The sequence below is a fragment of the Notolepis coatsorum genome (assembly GCF_963971535.1).
Source record: "Notolepis coatsorum genome assembly, chromosome: 4".
Classification (NCBI taxonomy): Eukaryota; Metazoa; Chordata; class Actinopteri; order Aulopiformes; family Paralepididae; genus Notolepis; species Notolepis coatsorum.
The window spans coordinates 163328803-163349749 of record NC_140168.1 but is presented as its reverse complement, the minus strand read 5'-3'; the positions used below and the strand labels follow the sequence as shown (position 1 = coordinate 163349749).

The 20947-nt window shown below is 41.2% G+C and overlaps 1 protein-coding gene across 2 annotated transcripts in view; it reads right to left on the bottom strand.

The window, feature by feature from the left end:
• Positions 1–7102: 7102 nt before the first annotated feature.
• The window catches only part of LOC311227288 (ras-related protein Ral-A), a 62949-nt gene continuing 49104 nt past the window's right edge, over positions 7103–20947 (bottom strand). For both annotated transcript variants that reach the window (XM_084312885.1, XM_084312886.1), the window contains exons 4-5: positions 18999–19173; positions 7103–9463 (exon numbers count right to left, since the gene is read on the bottom strand). In XM_084312885.1, the coding sequence (XP_084169011.1) occupies positions 9341–9463; positions 18999–19173 (298 nt within the window). In that variant the 3' untranslated portion in view covers positions 7103–9340. The remainder of the gene's footprint in view (positions 9464–18998; positions 19174–20947) is intronic.

Sequence of the window (20947 nt, the reverse complement as noted above, 5' to 3'; positions counted from 1 at the left end):
CATCATAACATATGACATACAGATAGACAGTGCTACATCTATACATAGGTTGCTACAAAGCATGCCATCTAACAGTGAAGTTGGCGGTTGTTATTTGATTGATTGAAAATTCTATTAATAGTGAAATGACAGTGTCCTTTTGAAGGAGAGGGAGGTTCTACAACGAATGCCATCTAACAACACACTTCCCCCGATTTATATTTTGTTTCACAATGAGTCATGACCAACCAATTACATAATCCAACATTGTGTAAGCAACTAACACATTCCACGTGACTATCGTTTTTGAATGAGTCGTTATGACGATATCAATACATCCATTCATAAAGATTATTGTCCGCCATCTTGGTTTCATTCATAAAAACACGAACAGAGTGATTCGGGAAAAAAGTTATTAGTTGTGGGTGGGTTCTGAGATCACGTGGAGTGTGTTATGAGAAATAACAACGTCCATCAGAATCAAGAAATTTGCATGCCATTGTATAATATGACTTTACTACTAGGCAATTTTTGATGGGGGGGGGGGGGGGGATCGACTGGCCCATTTAGTCCACTCCGATCTGCCCACTTTGGTAGGGTAGGGCTGAAAAAGTTTGATGTAAAAATGAAAATTGCCACAGAAAGATGCTTAAAAATAGCCTACTAGCTCTTGCAGTGATTTCAGTCATCTCCCAGGCTACGTGGTCTGTACGGCGGCCGGTGTGGGCCGGTGTGTGTGGGCCAGTGTCGGGGCGATTTTACCACTGGGGCACCAGGGGCACGTGCCCCCCCTGAAATCTCAGGTGCCCCTGAGGTGCCACCCCAGTTTTAATTTATTTTTATTAAAATATAACCCTAACTAACCTTACTGTCATCATGCACTAATATACTAACCTACACTGTAGCACTCAACACTTTGATGAACATTGTTACTCAGCTGATAGAGTTGTGCCCGTCCTGATGACTTGTCGCTTTGGATAAAAGCGTCGGCTAAATGACTAAATGTATGTGCCCCCATTGTGCCCCTGCCCTAAATGACTAAATGTATGTGCCCCTGTCGTATATATGGGTCAGTACTCTGCTTATTCTGTGGCTACGTGTCTGGGTCGACCACCGGTCTTGTGCAGGTGTGAGGTGCAGAAGAAATCTGAGTCCACACGAGCAAGTTAGAGTGGTATTTCTGTCGCTTTATTTAAGAGATTCCCTGAAGGTGGTTGTCTCAAAAGCTCTCTGAATACACTCTTCCTCTGGATTGGTTTCCAGTGTTTACAAAAGCATTATTTCAGCAGGTTTGGTCTTCGTTGGCAATTCGCATGGCAGGTTAGTCAGATTGACATGGAGAAGCGGAGGGCCTTCACCAGCGCTCAGTTACTGGTCGTCTTCATCTTGTTCGGTCTGCATTCTGTCTGTTGTGTGTGTGTCCTCCCTCTTCTTCTTCTTCTTCTTCTTTAGAATTTCCGGCAGTGTAGACTCATCGTGGCGTATTACTGCCCTCCGCACTTCTTTTGATGGTCTCTTCTTCTTCTTTCTTGGCGTATTTCTTCCCTCCTCAGTTCTTATACTACACTAGTGGTGTGCCATCTTTAGGCCTCTTCAACTCACACTTTCTCCTTCTTCTCTGTTCCTCTTGCCTGTCCAATACTAATACATACACTAACGCTATATCCTCTGGTACAACTCTGAAGCATGCAGAAATGTCAGCACTGCCTCTGATCAGCTGGTGGTTCTCATTATCCATGCCAAAGAATGATTTAAGAGAGAAGGAAGAGACTCCCAACTCTACCAGACTTTTATAAAAGATTTCCCTCTCTTTCCTATACCTTTCACATTTTAGGAAGACATGCCCGACAGTTTCAGTCTCTCCACATTCACACACCCCATCTGGATGTTTGCCCACAATGCACAAGGTACTGTTCAACCCACAGTGTCCCAGCCTCAGTCTACACATCTTCACCCTATCACTCCTCGACCCATATCCATCCACCTTGATTTTGACCCGAGGCTGCAGAGAGAAATAGTGCCTTCCCTTGGTCCCCCTTTCCCACTCAGCCTCAACTCCTTTCTTTATCTTTTCTCTGAGTTCTACTCTTCCCATTGAAATGCCTATCTCTTCCTCCCTTCCCAGGCTCTGTTTGGCAAGGGAGTCAGCCATCTCATTCCCCGCAATCCCAGCGTGCCCCGGGAACCAACAAAACTCCACTGACCAGCCTGCCTTCGCAATCCTATATAAAACCAACATTATTTCCTGAATGAGATCAGGGCGAGCTTTAGACCCACCTGCACTCAGAGCCATCAGTGCAGCAGCCGAGTCGGAGCATATAATCACCTGGCTTGGTCCCACTTCCTCCACCCACCACAGTTCAGTCCTCTTTCTCCCTCTCTCCTCCCCCAGACTCCTCCCTCTGCCGGGGCACGAGCATTTAAACCTTTCAGGCCCGCCCCCCTACTCATCGTGTCATCAAAATGGACACACACCCTCAGCCAATCAACACACGCCAGAGCCCGTCTCTGGCCTGTGTTTTCAGCACAAAGATCCTCCCTCTAGATTAGTCTCTAACTCTTAAAGACCAATGCACAGATTCTTTCCTTAATCTTTGTACTGTTGATTCAAAGCTAAAACCTGGGTTAAAGAATATTACCCAGCTAACCAGCATTTCTGAAACCTTCTTTGGAATGTACCATGAAATAGGAAAACCCTCTGAGTTAATGTAACCGTTTTGTCACATGATGTAACATGCCCTTTCTTATTACTTGTATTAGGAAATTGTGAAACAGTTACTTACTAGAGTATTGCTTCAGCCCTTCTTATTTACTGTATCAAATTATACTAAATGATAAATGATAATAATTCGTTATATTTGTAGTATAAACCAAGTGTTTGGTATCCTTCCATTCGATACCATTCAGATGGACAAGCTAACAGTCCTACTATTTATTAGCATTGGTTATTGTCTAAGTTTAACCAGATATGGCTTGTAATCAAACAGTTCTCTGCCCAAAGGACAGCCTCTAAAATACTAAATGTGGTCTGCTGGTTCTCACAGCTGCTGTTGGATCCTGACACAAGATAACATCCTGTAGTGAAATAGGTTTCCCAGGCCCTGAGTTTCAGCTGCTTGGTATGCAAATATGCACGCTATCGTTAGGCTTTTACCAGATAACAGAATCGTGTTACGACCTGCCGGTTTTGGCCACAGTCGACTGTATTCTACTAAGCTTTAGTTATTTACGGCCCTCTTATCAACAAAACCCATCTGCTGTCTTTGCAGACAACTAACATCTCCTTTTGGTGGCTGTTTATACAGCTGCATAGTTTCAGGGTCTGTTTTCTAAACAATTTTGTAACAGTCATATTTAGCATATACGATTACCGATACCATACCCCCATTGTGCCCCTGCCCATAATGGTGCAAGCTGATGCAAATTTAAACCAGTCCGTAGCACTCTGGTTACAGTAGTTACACAGGGGACTATAATTTGTCTGCGCGGAAGGAATAAAGGATACATAACCTCAAGTTAAATGTGGGTTCTTCTGAACCGGTCACAGCTGATGTCGAAATGATTGACTGACAACCATTGTAGGTGTAGCCAAGGAGCTCATTTTGACTGCTTCAAGAAGCAACCCTCGACAACTCCAGCGCTGATTGCAATTTGGAAGTGCAACGACGAGAGACTGAGAAGCCGGGTGCACTGCAGATTCAGAACAACTTCAAGAAGACAAACTTACCTCACTGCTTTCATGTTCAACCCAGATTTGGCTCAAACAAGGGACTAAACACGTTTCGCAATTATGCCACATCAATGTGGAACGCCCTACCCACAGCCGTAAAAAAAAAATTGAATCCCACCTTCAAAACCACTCTCAAAGAAAGACAAAGAGCACCTGGCCCCCGTAAATGTCTAACCCCCCCCCCTCCCAAATAATGTACAGTTTCCTCCCCCTCATATGTATATATTTTCTGTTATATTTTCTGTTAGGATCTCTGTTTAACAGTACTGTATATTTGCATATCGTGTATGTCACAAATGTAACAGTACTGTATATCTGTGTCATAAATGTCATGATATATCTGTATGTTGTCGTTAGGGATGTCCGATATTATCGGCCGATATCGGCATAAAAATGTGATATCGGAAAATATCTATCGGTTTTCAAAAAATATATATATATTTTTTACATTTCTAACCTTTATTTACCCAGGCAGGTAAGAACAAATTCAGATTTTATGTCAAAAGTATGCATAATGTTGTGTTAATTCCACAAGAGATATGTAATGTTAATGACCTGAAATTATTCCATTTTTGGGGGGGGGGGAACCCTGCATATATCGGTATCGGTTGATATCGGTATCGGAAATTAAGAGTTGGACAATATCTGTATAGGTAAAAAAGCCAATATCGAGCATCCATAGTTGTCGTGTATGTCATAAATGTCATTATGAATTGAAAATGGGGGACCCTGATGTAAACCAGACTAAAGTCTCTCTGGTCTGCATCCCCTTAACAATTGTGTGTATTGAGCTGTACTGTATTGTACTCATTCTGCAATCTGTTAATAAAGTTTTCAATCAATCAAAAAAGGTCAGAGCCGGACATCAAAGAGTCAATTATAGGTTGCTATACATGCCTGTATAGCAATATACAGAAGATATGTATATGCCTCAAATTAATAATAAATAATGCATAATGCTGGTTAGTTACACAGGGGACTAACGGTAACGGAAGGATACATAACCTCAAGTTCAATGTGGGTTCTTCTGAACTGACCAGTCACAGCTGATGGCGAAATTATTGACAACCATTGTAGCCAAGCAGCTCATTTGAACTGCTTCAGTTAAAATCGCAAGTGCAACGACAGACAGTCTGAGAAGAACTATTTCATCAAGGACAAGAAGGCAAATTTAGTTAATTGGAGTCACTGCTTTTAAGTTTTATGGTAAGTTGAACAATGCTCTGACACACTTGAATCCTGATATTGAAATGTTTGTGGAATTGGTATTTTTAATTTGTAATGTGTCCCTTGTGGCTTTCACGCACTTTGCTAGCTAACGTTAGTATAATAAACAAGCAAAATGAAGAGGATTTATCCATCCTGGAGCAGAAAAAAGACGAGGATAAAATAAAGAAATACAGTGGTAAGTATAGCATAAAAGCCACTGTTTAGTAATGGTATACCCTTAATTAATGGGTGAGATAGTTAAAACTCCAGCTAACATTAGCTATCTAGCTAGGTCTCACGTTATTTTCAGTTATCCTAGCTAGCTAACTGTAAAGGACAGGGACACTCAATTATCATGTTTTTCACAATCAATCAATCAAATGTATTTATATAGCACATTTAGACATGACTCTTGTCAACCAAAGTGCTTCACATAGCTAAGAACAAAGAAAAGTATAGAATAAACAGAAAAAACAACCAACGGATAGACAAAGAAAAACGGAACACGTCTACAAGCAAGGCAAGAGTCAAAGTGAGTCAGGGAAGGCCAGGCGATATAGGTGGGTTTTGAGTTTCGATTTAAAAGACTCAATGGAGGGGGCAGATTTAATGGACATGGGGATGCTGTTCCAGAGGTCAGGGGCTGCGACCGCAAAAGCACGTCCCCCCCTAGACTTGAAATTAGATCTACGGGTGGTTAAGAGAACATTAAACATGAAAAGACAAGTCTGGTAATTGCTTCGTGTGTATTCATAAAAGTCATTAGACATTTGTTAATGATGAATAGGCTTCACTTTAGATTAGGACACACAATAGCATCTGCAAATGATTTATAGATGTTTTATGAATGTCTTAAACAATCATTTGTTGAACATGAACAAATAAATGGAGGTATAGTTGTTTTTTCATATCCATTTTTCAAAGCATCTACAAATGTGTTACTACACATTAAACATTATTTAATGATGAAAAAATCAAGTACAAACAATGTTGATAGTTATAAATGTAGAACTAATTTGTAAATTTTATACATAGTTATAAATGATTTAATAATAATTTACAAATGTATATAATGATTTGTTCATGATTAGTTCATTATCTACAAATACCTTATAAAGGTCTTATAACAGGGAATCGAACTCCGAATCCACCAGATCCGTGACGCAGCACGGTTTTCCCCGACGCAGAAATAGCGCCGAGATATGCGGTGAGCTACTGGAGCCCCCCTTACCTTAGACCCTTTAGTGAATGTACCTCATGTATTCTGGTCAAACACTTGGATGCATTACTAGGCCTACTGAGTCTACTGGCATGCCCCCTTTCCTCAGAACACTATGTACATTAGTAATACAATACAACCAAGTCCTAATTGTGCTTTACTCTCATCAGGAGAATCTAACGGACACAGTTGAATGCTGTACTCCTATCAGGAGAATCTAACTTTTTACCAGCCAAAAATGATAAATAGCTTTTTAGTATATCGCCATGTGTATTATTACTATTTATTACATGGCGTTTTAACATTCGCCGAAATGCTTGATTGTCAATGTCAATAGCGCTCAGCAGCGGTCCGTTATTACTCGATAACTGACCGCTGCCAGGGGCAACCGAGCAATAATGACCGCTGTTCGCAGCTGGAGCAATCAAGCCCACTGACACACACACTGCATCAGTGCAATCAGACACACCTGCCGGCTGCCGGCGATAATAACTTTATTTGGGCTGACAGAGCCACAGAACAACTGTCTGCATTTGATCTCATCTTGTCGATGGTGTAATTTAGAACACCTCGGCGAGGCGCCTCGGTATTCTAAACTCCGTGTCGGTCAATTATTTTGCGACAATGACCTCGTAGCTATACATTATCCCTTACATAATACTCTCATAATGCTCATGGCTCCCAATCTTTTTTTACATGCCAGAGTGGCTGAGTAGCCTCTGTAATTTACCAGCCAAAGAGGAAATCTACACGCCATTGGCGCTTGGCTGGTGTTAATTTAACAGTTGAATGCTGTACTCCTATCAGGAGAATCTGACTGACACAGTTGAACGCTGAAACAAGTGTCATGTTGCTGGAGGAAAGAGGAATTGAGATGACCGCTCTCAGCCAGAAGGGCAGGTTAGGACGGAGGAACTAATATCCATAAAAAAAACAGGCTGCAGGCTTTTGGTTTGAAATCACAATTCAACTTTATTTATTTATTTCTCAGGTCGGTTAGTCGTAGTAGTCGATTAGCAGCGTTGGTCCTACAGAACTTCAGCTGTCGGCGGACTTCAGGATCCATTTTAGCGTCATTGCTCCTTGGTAACCAATTCCACACTTGCAAACAAATCCACACAATGGTAATGGTTACATAATGGAAAAGTGCTAAAAGAATAACTTAAGTTATGTCAATTTAAAGTAGAGTGAAAAAAAACTAGTAAACGATGCAGGATGACTTTATTAAGCCTGTACAAGCCATCGCTTTTCAGGGACATACACTTCAGCGTATGAACCCAAACCCACACATGAGCACACTGCTGCGCCAGTACGGTTTTGTGTCCCTTATAAGTTCCCCGTGGTAAGTAGTATCCAGGGTTGTTAATGAGCAGCGGTTAACCTGAAGCGTTAGTGTGATGGTGCTACTAGAACTCTGTGCTCCAGTAGTAGTGCTGCTTGAGTAATAGTGATACTAGAACAAACATGAAGTAGTGGTTCTAGAACAGGCATGAAGTAGTAATGCTACTAGAACAAACACACGTCAAATGCGTCTCTCGTATGCACAACATTAATAGCATCCTTTGAAATTCACAACCAACAAAGAAAGTATGAAATTATAAATAGCATCTATTTTTTATTTTTTTTTAAAACATCTGTTCAAGTAAGACCCTTTAGTTCTTTTTCAATTGGCACATCAGGCAAAACGTATGGACCAATGAGTTCAGTCAAACCGCATGATCTGACGTGAAGACGAGGCGTTTTCATCTATACATAACGTGTGCCATAAAAATCCCAAAACGCACCCTATTTAGCACATTTGACATGTCAAGAGAGGGAAATGCGTTTCGACTCGATGCATCTTGGATCTGCGCTTGCAGGTGGCAAATGAAGATGCAATACAATTTTTGGATTATTTTCTGTTGACAAGAAACAGTTAGAATGCCAGTTCCATTGATGACAACTTGGTGTTATAATTTCACAATACAAGGTTATTGTTAAATGTAGAACAAACAAGGTCAATGAAAATGGAATTGACAACTAGTTACTCGCTCTTCGGCAAATCATTGTGACAATTTTGTCCTGTGGTAGAGAGTTTGGCTCGAGTAACTGTGCTTAACCCCTTTTAACTGCCAATAGGCGGATCGGGCAACGTGGGTAGAAACATTGTGGCATTACGACTAATAAAACCTTTCCTCGATTCTAGAAATATTCTAGAATAATATTCCTAAAAATATTTTATGTTGCCTCACGCATACCAATACGTTTCCATGTCCTAATTTCACATTTAGGTCTGCAAGTATTTGTAAGGTGTTGATACATTTAAAAATATGAAATTGAGTATTTCATTGACACTGCGAAGTACTGTGTTGTTGGTTGCCATGTCAGGATTTATTTTTAATTTTTTTAGTCCATGTTTAAAAGGAACGCCAACATTTTGGGAAATTAGCTTAGTCTTCTCCAGAGAGAGACAAGAAGATAGATACCAGTTTCCCATCTGTCCAGTAGAAAGCTATCTGGCTGCATGTTAGCCTAGCTTAGCACAATTAATGGAAGAGGACAGTGCCGCCAGATAGCTTTCAACTGAATGCACAGAGAGGAAACTGGTTTGGCGTGTTCCTTTAAACGATGCATTGCTGCATTATGAAAAAGCATGAGTGCTCATGCTTCAGGGGGGGGGGGGGAAACTTTAGCGAATGTAGTTGGTGTGCTTTGTGAAAAGATGGGAGCCATCGCCATGTTGCAATTATGACATTCAATTGGAAAGAAAATAAATAAGTTAACTACATACAGAATTTACCTGTCTTACTCGTTAAAAAAAAAGAACAAACACATAAACCTGCCCACAGCAATGCACTTTCTGTTCCATGTTTGCCAACATGGCATGGATTAATTAGGAGAAGCAAAAAAAAAAAAAGCTCAACTCATACCTAAGGTCCACGTTTAAATGTGAGATCTTTTTAACAAGTCTTTTAAAAGTGGGGCATTTGCACCTTATTGTCTGGTGGAGAGAGAAGATCACCGTCTTGTCTGCGTTGATCCAAACCTTGCGTACCGCATGTACAGTAGGCACAGAGCAGCGCAGGGCCGCGGGATCTGGGGAGCGAGTAGAAGCCAGATGATTGGTGGGCAGGGTGGAGACATGGGAAGGAGGAGAAAGGGAGGGGGGTTTATTTGGAGTCGTCATGTTAACAACGGTGGTGGGGACTGGTCACCCGCTTCCATTATAAAATACAGCAGCGTTCTCTGATTCTTTTCGCCAGGCTTTTCCTTTTCTTCTTCCCGTTCTTCTCTTTCCCGTCCTCCATCTTGCGGGCCCTGATCTCGCGCATCAGGTCGAAGAACACCTGCGGGTAGAGAGTTTATTTTAGTTTATTTCTTCACATGCATACAATAGGTTAACATAGAGGCAAACCATCAGAGGTATCAGAGTCCAGAGGTCTGGAAACTGTCACCATCTGGTTCCACTTACACCATCTGTAAGTGGAAGCAACGGCTAAGAAGTAGGCTGAATATGCTGTAGCCTGCTCTGCTTCCAGGTCCTGGTAATGGAAGCTCAGGTGGGAACAAATCTACAAGCACATTCCCACTAACTCCACTTAAGGAAAGGTAGGAATGAAACTTTTATTTGTCAAGTACATAATTTACCCGGAATGTATCCTCTGTATTTAACCTCAAGGACAACGGCAGGAGTACTGGCATGCCCGTCTTTTATGGTGTAGGAAGTAACCGGAGGAAATGGACACATGGAGAAAATGCAAAGGAGTCAGGCGGCAGGGCCATTCAAGCACCTGCTGAGGTGGCAGGGCCATCCAAGCACCTCAAGTTCTTTATTAGTCAAATACAGGAGACATTGCAGGTAATGAAATTATTGTTTCGAGCTCAGACTCAACAGAGCACAATTAACACTTTCCGTGCCAGCAGGGGGAGCTAAAGATAGCGCTTGAGTGCCTGTGCTGTAGTCCAGTGGTTCCCAAAGTCGGGGTCGCGACCCAAAGGTGGGCCGCGAACAGCCACGGGTGGGCCGCGAGATGATTTAAAAAAAATATATATTTTTCTTTATTTTTTTTTTCTTTTAATTTTTTTTTGTCAGGCCACTGAACTTAGAAGCAGACCAGGACAGTGTTTCTAGTTGTATTCTAAAATTCTATTCTATTGTATTCTAAAATGTGACTATATGGTTTTATATTAACTTAATAAATAAACAAAAACGAAAAATCGACTTATTTCAACGAACATTTCAAACTAAATAACAGATTATGCACATAAAACGCTGAAAACAACCGAAGCAACAATAGTATTTTAATGAGGCTATTATTATTATCATTATTATTTTGCAACAAGTTAGCCCTCTCATAAATAGCACATATAAATGAATAACTAACTTGAACTAACTTAATAGGATTGAAGTGATATTTGGCTTAAAAAATCGGTCGCCTGGCAAAAAAAAAGAAAAAAAAAAGCCTGACGATGTGCATTGGGCCGCGGCTCTCTGACGCCTTATTTTCTGGGCCCTGGCCTGAAAAGTTTGGGAACCCCTGCTGTAGTCAATGGGAGAGCGATCAGATTTTGCGAACGCATAAACTATATCTTAAATTATGGCTGTGTCTAATACGGCCATCGCTTATCAATGACGTGTTTGCAGTCAACATTGTCGAAACGTTTTTTTTTTTTTTTTTTTTTTAAATCTGTTCATTTCTGTTTTATACCATTTTGAAAAACGCTCTTTTAAACTTTCAGAAAAAAAAAGATTCTGCAGGAATCGCGCTTTACTGGAATACACTAAACACGTTGTCATTTTTCGGCCTATTTATGAATCGTTTTCAAATAAAGGCTAAATTATCGATAGTACATGTGTACTTATGCACGCTACAGAAGCGGGCTGAAAAATCGATTCTCTTATTTCCTGATCAACACACACTCACAGCCACACACACATATGGGACACGCTGATATATAGGTGAAAAAAGCTCATTATCCCAAGACTGGTAAAATTGATTCTTACCTCAGATCAGATGTTCTCCAAAAAGATTATTCCAATTCCTGATCCCCATTCCAAATATTGATCGCGTTTATTGATCCAACGCTGGGTGGTCGAAAGACATATTCCACGCTGTTCTGAGGGTGGGCAATGACTGGGATCGTATCTGGTGACATGCCTGATAAGTAAAATGTGGAATCCGGAGTCTTTTTTTACCATCCATTTCATTCAGTCCATTCCCAATGGGTGCAATACCATCCGGAGAGACGATAGGGGGTGGTATTTTCCCTGTTCGAGCTCAAAGCCAGTCCCAGAGGTAACGTGAGGCTAGATTGATGAAATATGAATGGAAATCGCTAATAAAAAAAATAACGATTAAAAATTAGATTTTTCGTCGCCTGGCACTCAACGGTTGGCATGAACTAACGAGGTTTCTCGTGGCTGGCACTCAAAAGTGTTAAACATCAATAAATACAAGAATGGTAACAATAGGTGGTAGTAGTAACATCAAAATAAAATATAAAATGAGGTAAGATGAAAGTAAATTATTTACAGAAAGTGTCTTGCGTGTAGTCAGTGTATGTACATTATAAGCGGTGGTGATTTAATGACGACACGTGCATGCGCATAAATGTTCCCTCGCCTGCGCACAGAACAGCTCCGACCAGCATTATGATTATGTGCATAAATAGTAGGAAACATGTTTGTATAGGAAATTACTAGTTTTAGTTTTTGTAAATATTGCCTTGAAATATAGAAGCTGAAAAAGGTAGCAGGATGTAACCTTCAATATATAAAGATTAGAAATTATATTGTCAACAGATATGGTGGAAAAACAAACAGTTTTAAATGTAATAGTTACAATTTCTTTAATTGAATTAACTTACCGGTAAACTAGAAAAGTAAATATAAACTACATGTAACTAAATGTAACTTGTAATTTGTTTCACAACAGAGTGGTTTCAAAACAGTCAAGCAAGCCCCCACCAATGGGTACAGTATGCTTTATCAAAGCTATTTAATCAATATTTGCCTTTGTTGAAAATCTTATCTTCCAGAGGAGGACAGTTTCCTTCTGAAGCACAACTTAAGCAATGTCTCATCCTTCCAGTCGGGACCATTTGTCACATAGTGAGAGGTTCCACAGCTCAAGCAAACCCCCACCAAGTACAGGGCTTGTATTTTGGTTTTGCTCTTCTCGTTCTTTGTTATGCTATTGCTATGCTATTGTTATGCAAAGACAAGTAGCCAGGTACTTGGCGCACAGCACGACGAGTCGAGTGAAAGTTGTGGAATACATTTTGCGTGCGTGTGCGTGCTTCTGCTCAAAGGAGGTGGAACCTGAGCACTGCACCACTGATTATAAGGTGCAGGGTGTGTGTGTCCAATAACTAAGTAGTAGTAGTACGATAAATAAGATATCAAAATGAGGTAAGATCAAATAAAATAGTAAATTTCTACAGAAAGTGTTGTGTGTAGTGTATGTGCATCTTAACACATTCAGTGCCAAAAACGACATTTAGCTCGACATGTGTTGAGTGCCATAAACGACATGTTTTTGGATCGATATAAGATAAGGTACATTCTATGTCTATTTTACCGAATCTGAAACGTGTTTTTCTAACTATCACAGTTCTGTGTTTCACCGGACCAAAAACATGGTCTGCAAACACGATCACAGTTCTGAGTTAAAACGACCCCCCACCCCCCCTTGATGATTTTGTGATGGTACATATATACATGTCATACCTTTTGATTTGGGAGTATTTGGCGTTTCATGGGATCAGCCAGAATGGTTTGGGCTTATTGCACATAACACGTTTTATCTCTCAATCTATGAAAAAATACTGGATTATCTTGGAAATGCGCAATGTTTAGCGTGTAATAAACTACAAACTACAGCGTGTGGAAACAAACTATTATTCCCATCTTGCACTACAAGTAATGTTTGTCAAAATGAGCCACATCATGCCTCCACAGCTGTAATACAGAACACACACACAGCTTCGCAAACATAGTGAAACGATTATGAGGCTGGCATTCTAGGGGTAAGGATAAGCAATATGCGTGGCACTCAAAGTGTTAAGGTGCAGTGCATGTGGCAGTGGTTAGCACTGCTGCCTCATAGCAAGAAGGTCCTGGGTTCAAACCTCAGCAGGGGGCCTTTCTGTGTGGAGTTTGCATGTTCTCCCTGTGTTCGCGTGGGTTTCCTCTGGGTACTCCAGTTTCCTCTCACACCATAAAGACATGCATGTTAGGCAGGGACTACAGATCGAAACTACCGGTGGCTAATTAGCTAATTCTGGCACATTTACATTGATGTGGAAACTGAAGATGTTCATTAATGTCCACTGTCCATGGGTAAAAAATAAATACAAATAAAACTGTGTGCTGCTCTTCTGGGTACTCGCAGCTCGATGGCGCCCAAGCCCATGATCAAATTATTTGTCTGTACTTTCCAAACCTTCATAGCAAGCCTGTGTCCATAAAGGAGGACAATGGAGGAGTCCATTACTCTTGGAAAATGTGGTTATTGTCAGATGAAAAACCCTACATGTCCTCCAGGTCCTCTTTTCAGAAATTAAGAATATAGCCACTTCATTTTCAGATGATTCGTCAGTTTCTTTTTAATTAGACGATGGTTTCATGAGCTTGTGTAATATATTGCTAGCACATAAAGAACAATGTGAACGTTCAAACCCCAGTCTGCTACATTGGCAAGTTAAACACCCCCTCCACATGTGTTTAACACTAAAATTATGTTTGAATAACAATTTATTTGGTGTGGCTTTTCCATCAGAATGATCAATAAATCCCTCCCTCCAGTGGAAGAATGTGAAAAGTTCTGCACAAATGATCTGTATATTCAAAGGAGTTAACTATAGGGGACCTTTGGCGGCTAGGTGGTGTAGTGGGCAAGGCGCTCGCAACCAACGCTGGAGATGCTGGGTTCGAGCCCAGCTCTCTGCGTTCCTACCAGCTTGGCTGGTCGCTCATACTAACACAATTGGCAGTGTTAGGGGTGGGAAATCTGGTGGGTGGGTCCTGAGCGTTGTGGACAGCGACTCCTACAGTTCGGTCCGGGCGCCTGCTCAGTGAGGGAAGGATCTGGAGGGAGGTAGTGTGACCTTCCACACGTTACACTCTCCCAGTGAGAGCCTGCGCTGCCAGGCTGGCTGCCGGCTGGATGTGTCAGAGGAAAGCATGTGACAGTTTCCGGCCTCCCGGACCAACAGTAGGGGGGGTGCGCAACAACCAGGAAGGGGGTTGGGAATTGGCATAACGACTAACAGTGGGATGGGAGAAAAATCGGAAAAAGGAGGGGGGAAAAAGATAATAAATAAAAAAAACTATAGGGGACCTTTGACATGAATGCCCCTTGTATTCTTCATTTGATTGATGGACAGTGAGAGGGCGTTACTCTTTGGGGGGACATAAAGACGGTTGTGTTTATCTACGCTTCCCAGCAAACTTGTCTGGAGAAGGAAAAATAATAAATAAAACCCACAGTTCGTCCTCTTTAATTTTCTTTCTCTCAATTTATGGGAAGGATGTGTGAGTCGTCTACATGTTACATGAACTGGGTTATGAAACATCTGTCAAATCCCTGGGAAAATGGGCCTATAGGTCAACAATGGAAAGAGGGCCTTCCTCCAGACAGCATATAAACATATAAATGCAGAGTAGTAGTAGAAATAGACTAGTAATAGTCTCAATAATAATCTAGCTCTTGTTGTATTGTCCTGTGTGCAAACCCCACTCATCTGGTATTAAAAGCAAGTTAAAACAAGTCCTTTATTCTGACAGCCATCAGACTCCAACGCATCAGGTGCATCAGCCGTCGTCAGGTGCGCCTGCTCTGTCGAAGCTTTTAAATCCCTGCTTAAGACTCATCTTTTCTCTCTCTCCTTCAACCTACCCTGATCTCACCTGGTCGGGGACTGACCTTTAGATTAATCTGTCTAGTTTAGTTAGGGTACAGGGTACTACATGGTACTACTGGGTAGTTTACTACAGGATAGTTTAGTTAGGGTACAGGGTGCTGCATGGTACTACGGGGTACTGCATGGTACTACATGGCACTACGGGGTACTACATGGCTCTACATGGTACTGCGTGGCACTACATGGCACTACGGGGTACTACATGGTACTACAGGGCACTACGGGGTACTACATGGCACTACAGGGTACTACAGGGCACTACAGGGTATTACATGGCACTACGGGGTACTACATGGCACTACAGGGTACTACATGTCTGCTCTATTGCAGCACCACAAACATGGGAACTCTCTAACTCTTCCCCCCTCCCTCCCCCCCCTCCCTCCCCCATCTCTCTGAGTGCCCGTCTCCTGGCGCTGACTAAGGTGATGGATGCCTCGGGGTCTTGGCCAAGATCGTAGTGACTGCTCTACATGCACCTCCGAGGCCTTGGATCAGTTATTTACCGTTGTCTGTCCGTGGTCCTGTCAACTGATTAACAGCATTAACAGACTGTTAACAGATTAACAGTCAACGCGGTTTCATTGCTGGGTTAAGTACTTCTATTCTATTCACATAATATGCTCACTTCATATATCTACTCCATTCACATATATGCTTACCACTTGTATCTATTGCTATGTCCGCCCACTACAATCACATGAGCTGTCTAACGCCTGTCCCGTCTCCCTGTCGCCCTATGACTTGCTGTCCTGGAGTGCTGACCGGAGTGTCGGACATCCCGTGATGAAGGCCGGGAGGTTGCGACCCCCTCTGCGTGCCCCCCTGTCTCCGGAGGTCTCGTAGTGGTGACCGGAGTGCCGGACGTCCCGCGATGATGTCGGGGAGTTTGCAACCCTCTCTGCGCCGCCCCCTATCTCCCTGTCTCCGGCTGTCCCTGAGCAATGACCGGAGTGTTGAATGTCCCATGACTAAGACGGGGAGGACGTGACCCTCTTTGCGCCGCCCCTGTGCCTCAAATAGATCCGCTATCAGCTCTATCTTTCAAAATGTTCAGTTGCTATCGCTATTTGCTTTATCTTTAATCTTTCAAAATGTTCAGTTGCTATTGCATGCACTCATCTGTGTTTCACTACACACATGAGTGCATGCTTACCAACTGGCCGTCTGCAACACTACTATCACCAACATCTAAGAAGGGAGATCCCCCCCTTGAATGGCCCTTCTAAGGTTTCTCTCCTGCATACTGCCTGTGGAGCTTTTTTCCCTATTGTTAGGTTTTAGTGAGTTTTTCCTTACCTTCGCGTGGGGTATGTCTGGGAGTGCTTGCATTCTTTAATTTTTTATTTAAATTTTTTGCATTCATCTAAAAATGTTTGGACCTTATGGTGTTCTTGTTCTATTCTTGACTTATTGTTGTTTTCTTCTTGACTTGTTTAAAGAAGACCTGTACGGCCCATGGGGACATTAACGTGTGTTGTCGGGCCTTATAAATAAATTTGATTTTGATTTGATTTGATCACTGAGCACATGGTGACAGTACTATAAAATCTTCCTGGACTTTTACTTTACTCTTAAATAGACACTGTAAATTCCACACTTTTTACTGTACAGTGTACACTTATATTTGTATATTTCTGTATATTGACTTTTACATTAGAATGTATACACATAACATAGAAAATGTATATCCCGGACCGTATTTTATTCTTTATTCTTATTTCGTGATTTAGTTTTTGACTACCTAAATGTTTACTGTGAGCGATCTGTAGTGCCAAATTTCCCTCGGGATGAATAAAGTATTTCTATTCTAAATGCTGAGAATTATTTGCATACATCAATTTGACCCAGGTGTGGATGGTGGTTTGACAGTAGCCTGGGGATTAGCCAAACCAGCGTGTGGATGGTGGCTTGACAGTAGCCTGGGGATTAGACAAGCCAGCGTGTGGATGGTGGTTTGACAGTAGCCTGGGGATTAGACAAGCCAGCGTGTACGCAGAACGTCGTCTGTTCAAATCCCTGGACCAGCTAGGAGAACGCTGAGTGGGCTCTTAACAAGCATTAAAGTGCTTAACTCCCAACTGGTCCACTGGGACCATATTCACAAGCCAACATACAAGGTTGTGGTCGTACTGGGTAGCTCCACGGTGCAAGTGTGTGTTTAACCCTGCAGTCTCCTGCAACCACTCCCCTATAGGCTGTCGCCATAACTTGCCTGGTTAAATAAGGATTATGACATCATCACCACCTCACCAGGTGATAGGTGCAGGCATATTATTTACTTCTTTACTACACATCCATAAGGTCACTAACCCACTTGCATAAGGGCTAGTGATGTGTCGGTCGCAAACTAAATTGGTCCGACGGGAGCCGATCAGTTTATTTTTTGTAGCACTCTGCTCCATGTCGAGTATGTAAATAAATATAAATAATAAACATTTGATATAAAGTATGTTTTTTTTACATTAGTAATTCATTTTACACATACTTTTACATTCATTTTTGTAATAAATTCATTTAAAGGGGAACTATTTTACTATTTCTTTCACTATTTGGGCACTTTTACACAATTCCTGTGAGTTTATGGAACACCTCTGTAATTATATATTTTTTTTAATTCATTGTTTTGTATTTCTAATCAAGTACTCAAAAACAGCATTTTTCTACCTCAAGATCTCGAGCCGTTTTGAGCCTGGCCACCTAAACCACTGCGCCGCGGCGCCGGCGCCTGAACATTAACATGCAGCGGTGTCTTTCTGACATCACAAATCATCACATTTTCAGATGACTCAGTTCAGTGAGGGTGAATATTGTGAGAGGAGAATTGGAAGAATGCGCCAATATGAGAATTAGAGACATAGATCATATTAATATAAGTCCACATAGCTAGGAAACAATGCTAAACACTGAAAAAGGCCATTTATAAGATAGTTCCCCTTTAAGCAACAAAAAATCGGAGGAGCAACAAAAGAGCCGGCTCTTTTTAGTGAGCCGAGCCAAAAGAACCGGCTCTTTTTAGTGAGTCGAGCCAAAATAGAGTAATATTTTGTGTATTATTAAACGTGCAGATTAAAAGTATTGCTCCCCCCTCCCAAAAGAAAATATTGATTAATTTATAATAAAAAAAATATACATTATATATATATAAGTATATACATTCTAAAATATACAGCCAAAAATATACAGTAAAATGTACAGTTATAAGTGTAAAATTGTAAAATGTCGATGTAAAAAGGAAGATTATGCCAGAGTTGTACGGTCACTCTGTGCTCAGTGATGCGTTATAGTCTGATGGCTGTCGGAATGAAGGACTTCCTGTGCCGTTCAGTGTTGCATCTTGGGAGTCTTTTAGTCCAGGGGTTCCCAAACTTTTCAGGCCAGGGCCCAGAAAATAAGGCGCCAGAGAGCCGCGGCCCAATGCACATCGTCAGGCTTTTTTTTTCTGCCAGGTGACCGATTTTTTAAGCCAAATATCACTTCAATCCTATTAAGTTAGTTCAAGTTAGTTATTCATTTATATGTGCTATTTATGAGAGGGCTAACTTGTTGCAAAATAATAATGATAATAATAATAGCCTCATTAAAATACTATTGTTGCTTCGGTTGTTTTCAGCGTTTTATGTGCATAATCTGTTATTTAGTTTGAAATGTTCGTTGAAATAAGTAGATTTTTCGTTTTTGTTTATTTATTAAGTTAATATAAAACCATATAGTCACATTTTAGAATACAATAGAATAGAATTTTAGAATACAACTAGAAACACTGTCCTGGCCTGCTTCTAAGTTCAGTGGCCTGACAATTTTTTTTTTTTTTTTTTTTTAAATCATCTCGCGGCCCACCTTTGGGTCGCGACCCCGACTTTGGGAACCAATTTAGTCCAACACTGAACGTGCTACCTTCTATCAAGTCATACATTTAGTGCATTAGTGGTCATGGAGTCGGCCCAGTCCTCCTACCTTGTCCACGTTGGCCCTGGTCTTGGCCGAGGTCTCCACGTAACTGACCCCCCACTGGTCGGCGCGGCCCTTGGCCTCGTCTCCGCTGACCTGCCGCCGGTCTTCCAGGTCCGACTTGTTCCCCACCAGGAGGAAGGGCACATTCTCGTCCTCCTTCACCCGCAGGATCTGCTCCCTGAGGGACACAACACAACACCAAAAATATCTCTATTTTTTTGCATTTGCTTGTATTGAAATTGTTCATTTTTAGTTAAGTATTGTGTGATCTGTGTGAAGGGTGGACTAGCAAAGTAAGATTTTCATTGTACAGAAAACTGTCTGTTTAACCTCTTAAACCCTAGCCCTATTTTCTGAAAACCCGCCTAAAAATACATACAAGTAAATGGAAGATTGCTCTACTTCTACAAGGCCCATTTGCATGTTATTGGTATCTAGGGACATCTATGGATCTCAGGGAATGTATTCCCAGTGTCAGACATATTGTGTCCGTTACTAGGCTTGAGTAAATTGTAATCAATCAAAGGAAAATATCAATTTTATTAAAACATCTTTGACGGTAAATAACCCCATGCTAAAATTTACCAGACATGAAAAATTGAAACAGAGCTCATTCAGCACCTTCTTGAGATCACGTGTACAAAAAAATCTAAGCAAATTAATAAAGGGAAGATGATTAAACAGAAGGTTTTGTAGATACAGTACTGAATTCTGCCATCCGGACACATGCAATTTGAAATCTGATTATATAGAATATAGAATATCAGGCCTATAAATGACCTTATTATGGCCGAGTCGCACATCTATGGATCGGGCCAAATCTCCCCTTTCCAATGGCAGAGTTCAATATGGATTTAGTATCACCAGGCATGCAGCAAAAACCGTGAATGAAATCTACTGTAAGTACAGTTATTTTTTTATAATGTAAATGTATCCGCCATTTTTCATCAGATTGTAACGACGTTTTTTGCTAGACGTTCACAGAAAGGTAGATAAACTAACTGTGTTCTAATTAATGGCAATAATGTTCAGGTTTGTTGCACCCGTGAGATATGATCCCAAAAATAAAGAGAAAAAATTTACTGAAAAAGAAGTCAGATGATTGACAGGGACTGGCGTGAGCTGGGAAGTGTCTTTTTTTTTATTATTCGAAAGCCCATCGAAAGCCCTGGGTCTCTTCTCTCAAAAGACTACACTCAAGTTAGGTTGCGCCAAATCCTCATGTCAATCCTCACCTTTTTCCGACTCGATGCCCTGAGATTTCTATAAACTAATTTCACTAATAACACTTAAAACCATTGGTAAACAAACGTAGTGCTGAAAATATACACTTTGACTGCCGTTTTGACAGTGTTAGGGCCTGTGTCGACCGGGGACGTTTTATGAGTTGTCAGCTCCTTTCTGTCATTCATTTCTATGCTACAGACGCGACAGGCGCGCTCCTTTTCACAATGACGTGATGTCATTCTCGTACCGGACGGCTCAGGCTTAAGAGGTTAACTGTGCACATGACAATAAATAATCTTGAATGTTGAATTACATTGGACTGGGTTGTACTGGATCCTTAAAAAGGTAACCAACAGAGTTTTCTTGTAAACGCTACGTGTTTATATTTACATTTCCACCCAAATATTTGTTCTGTTAAGTCTACAAGATTAATACATTTCCTACCTCCATATAACCTTTGCAAAGTAAATGTTCATAGTTTTCTTTGTTCTCACAATTTTTTTGATAAGTGATAAGATTCACTTTCTCTTTTGATCAGTCCAACCTCCTCAGGCAGTTTGCGTGTTGGTTAAGACATCAACATTTCTTCGCCTTTAATTCATGTCAACGAAAGAGTATTCGGGTGCAAATGTATTTCGCTTTATTGGCTAGGTCAAACTTCAACTTTGATATGAAAATGTGCACGCCTTGCCTATGTTCAATCAATATGTCAGCAACTATGAGGA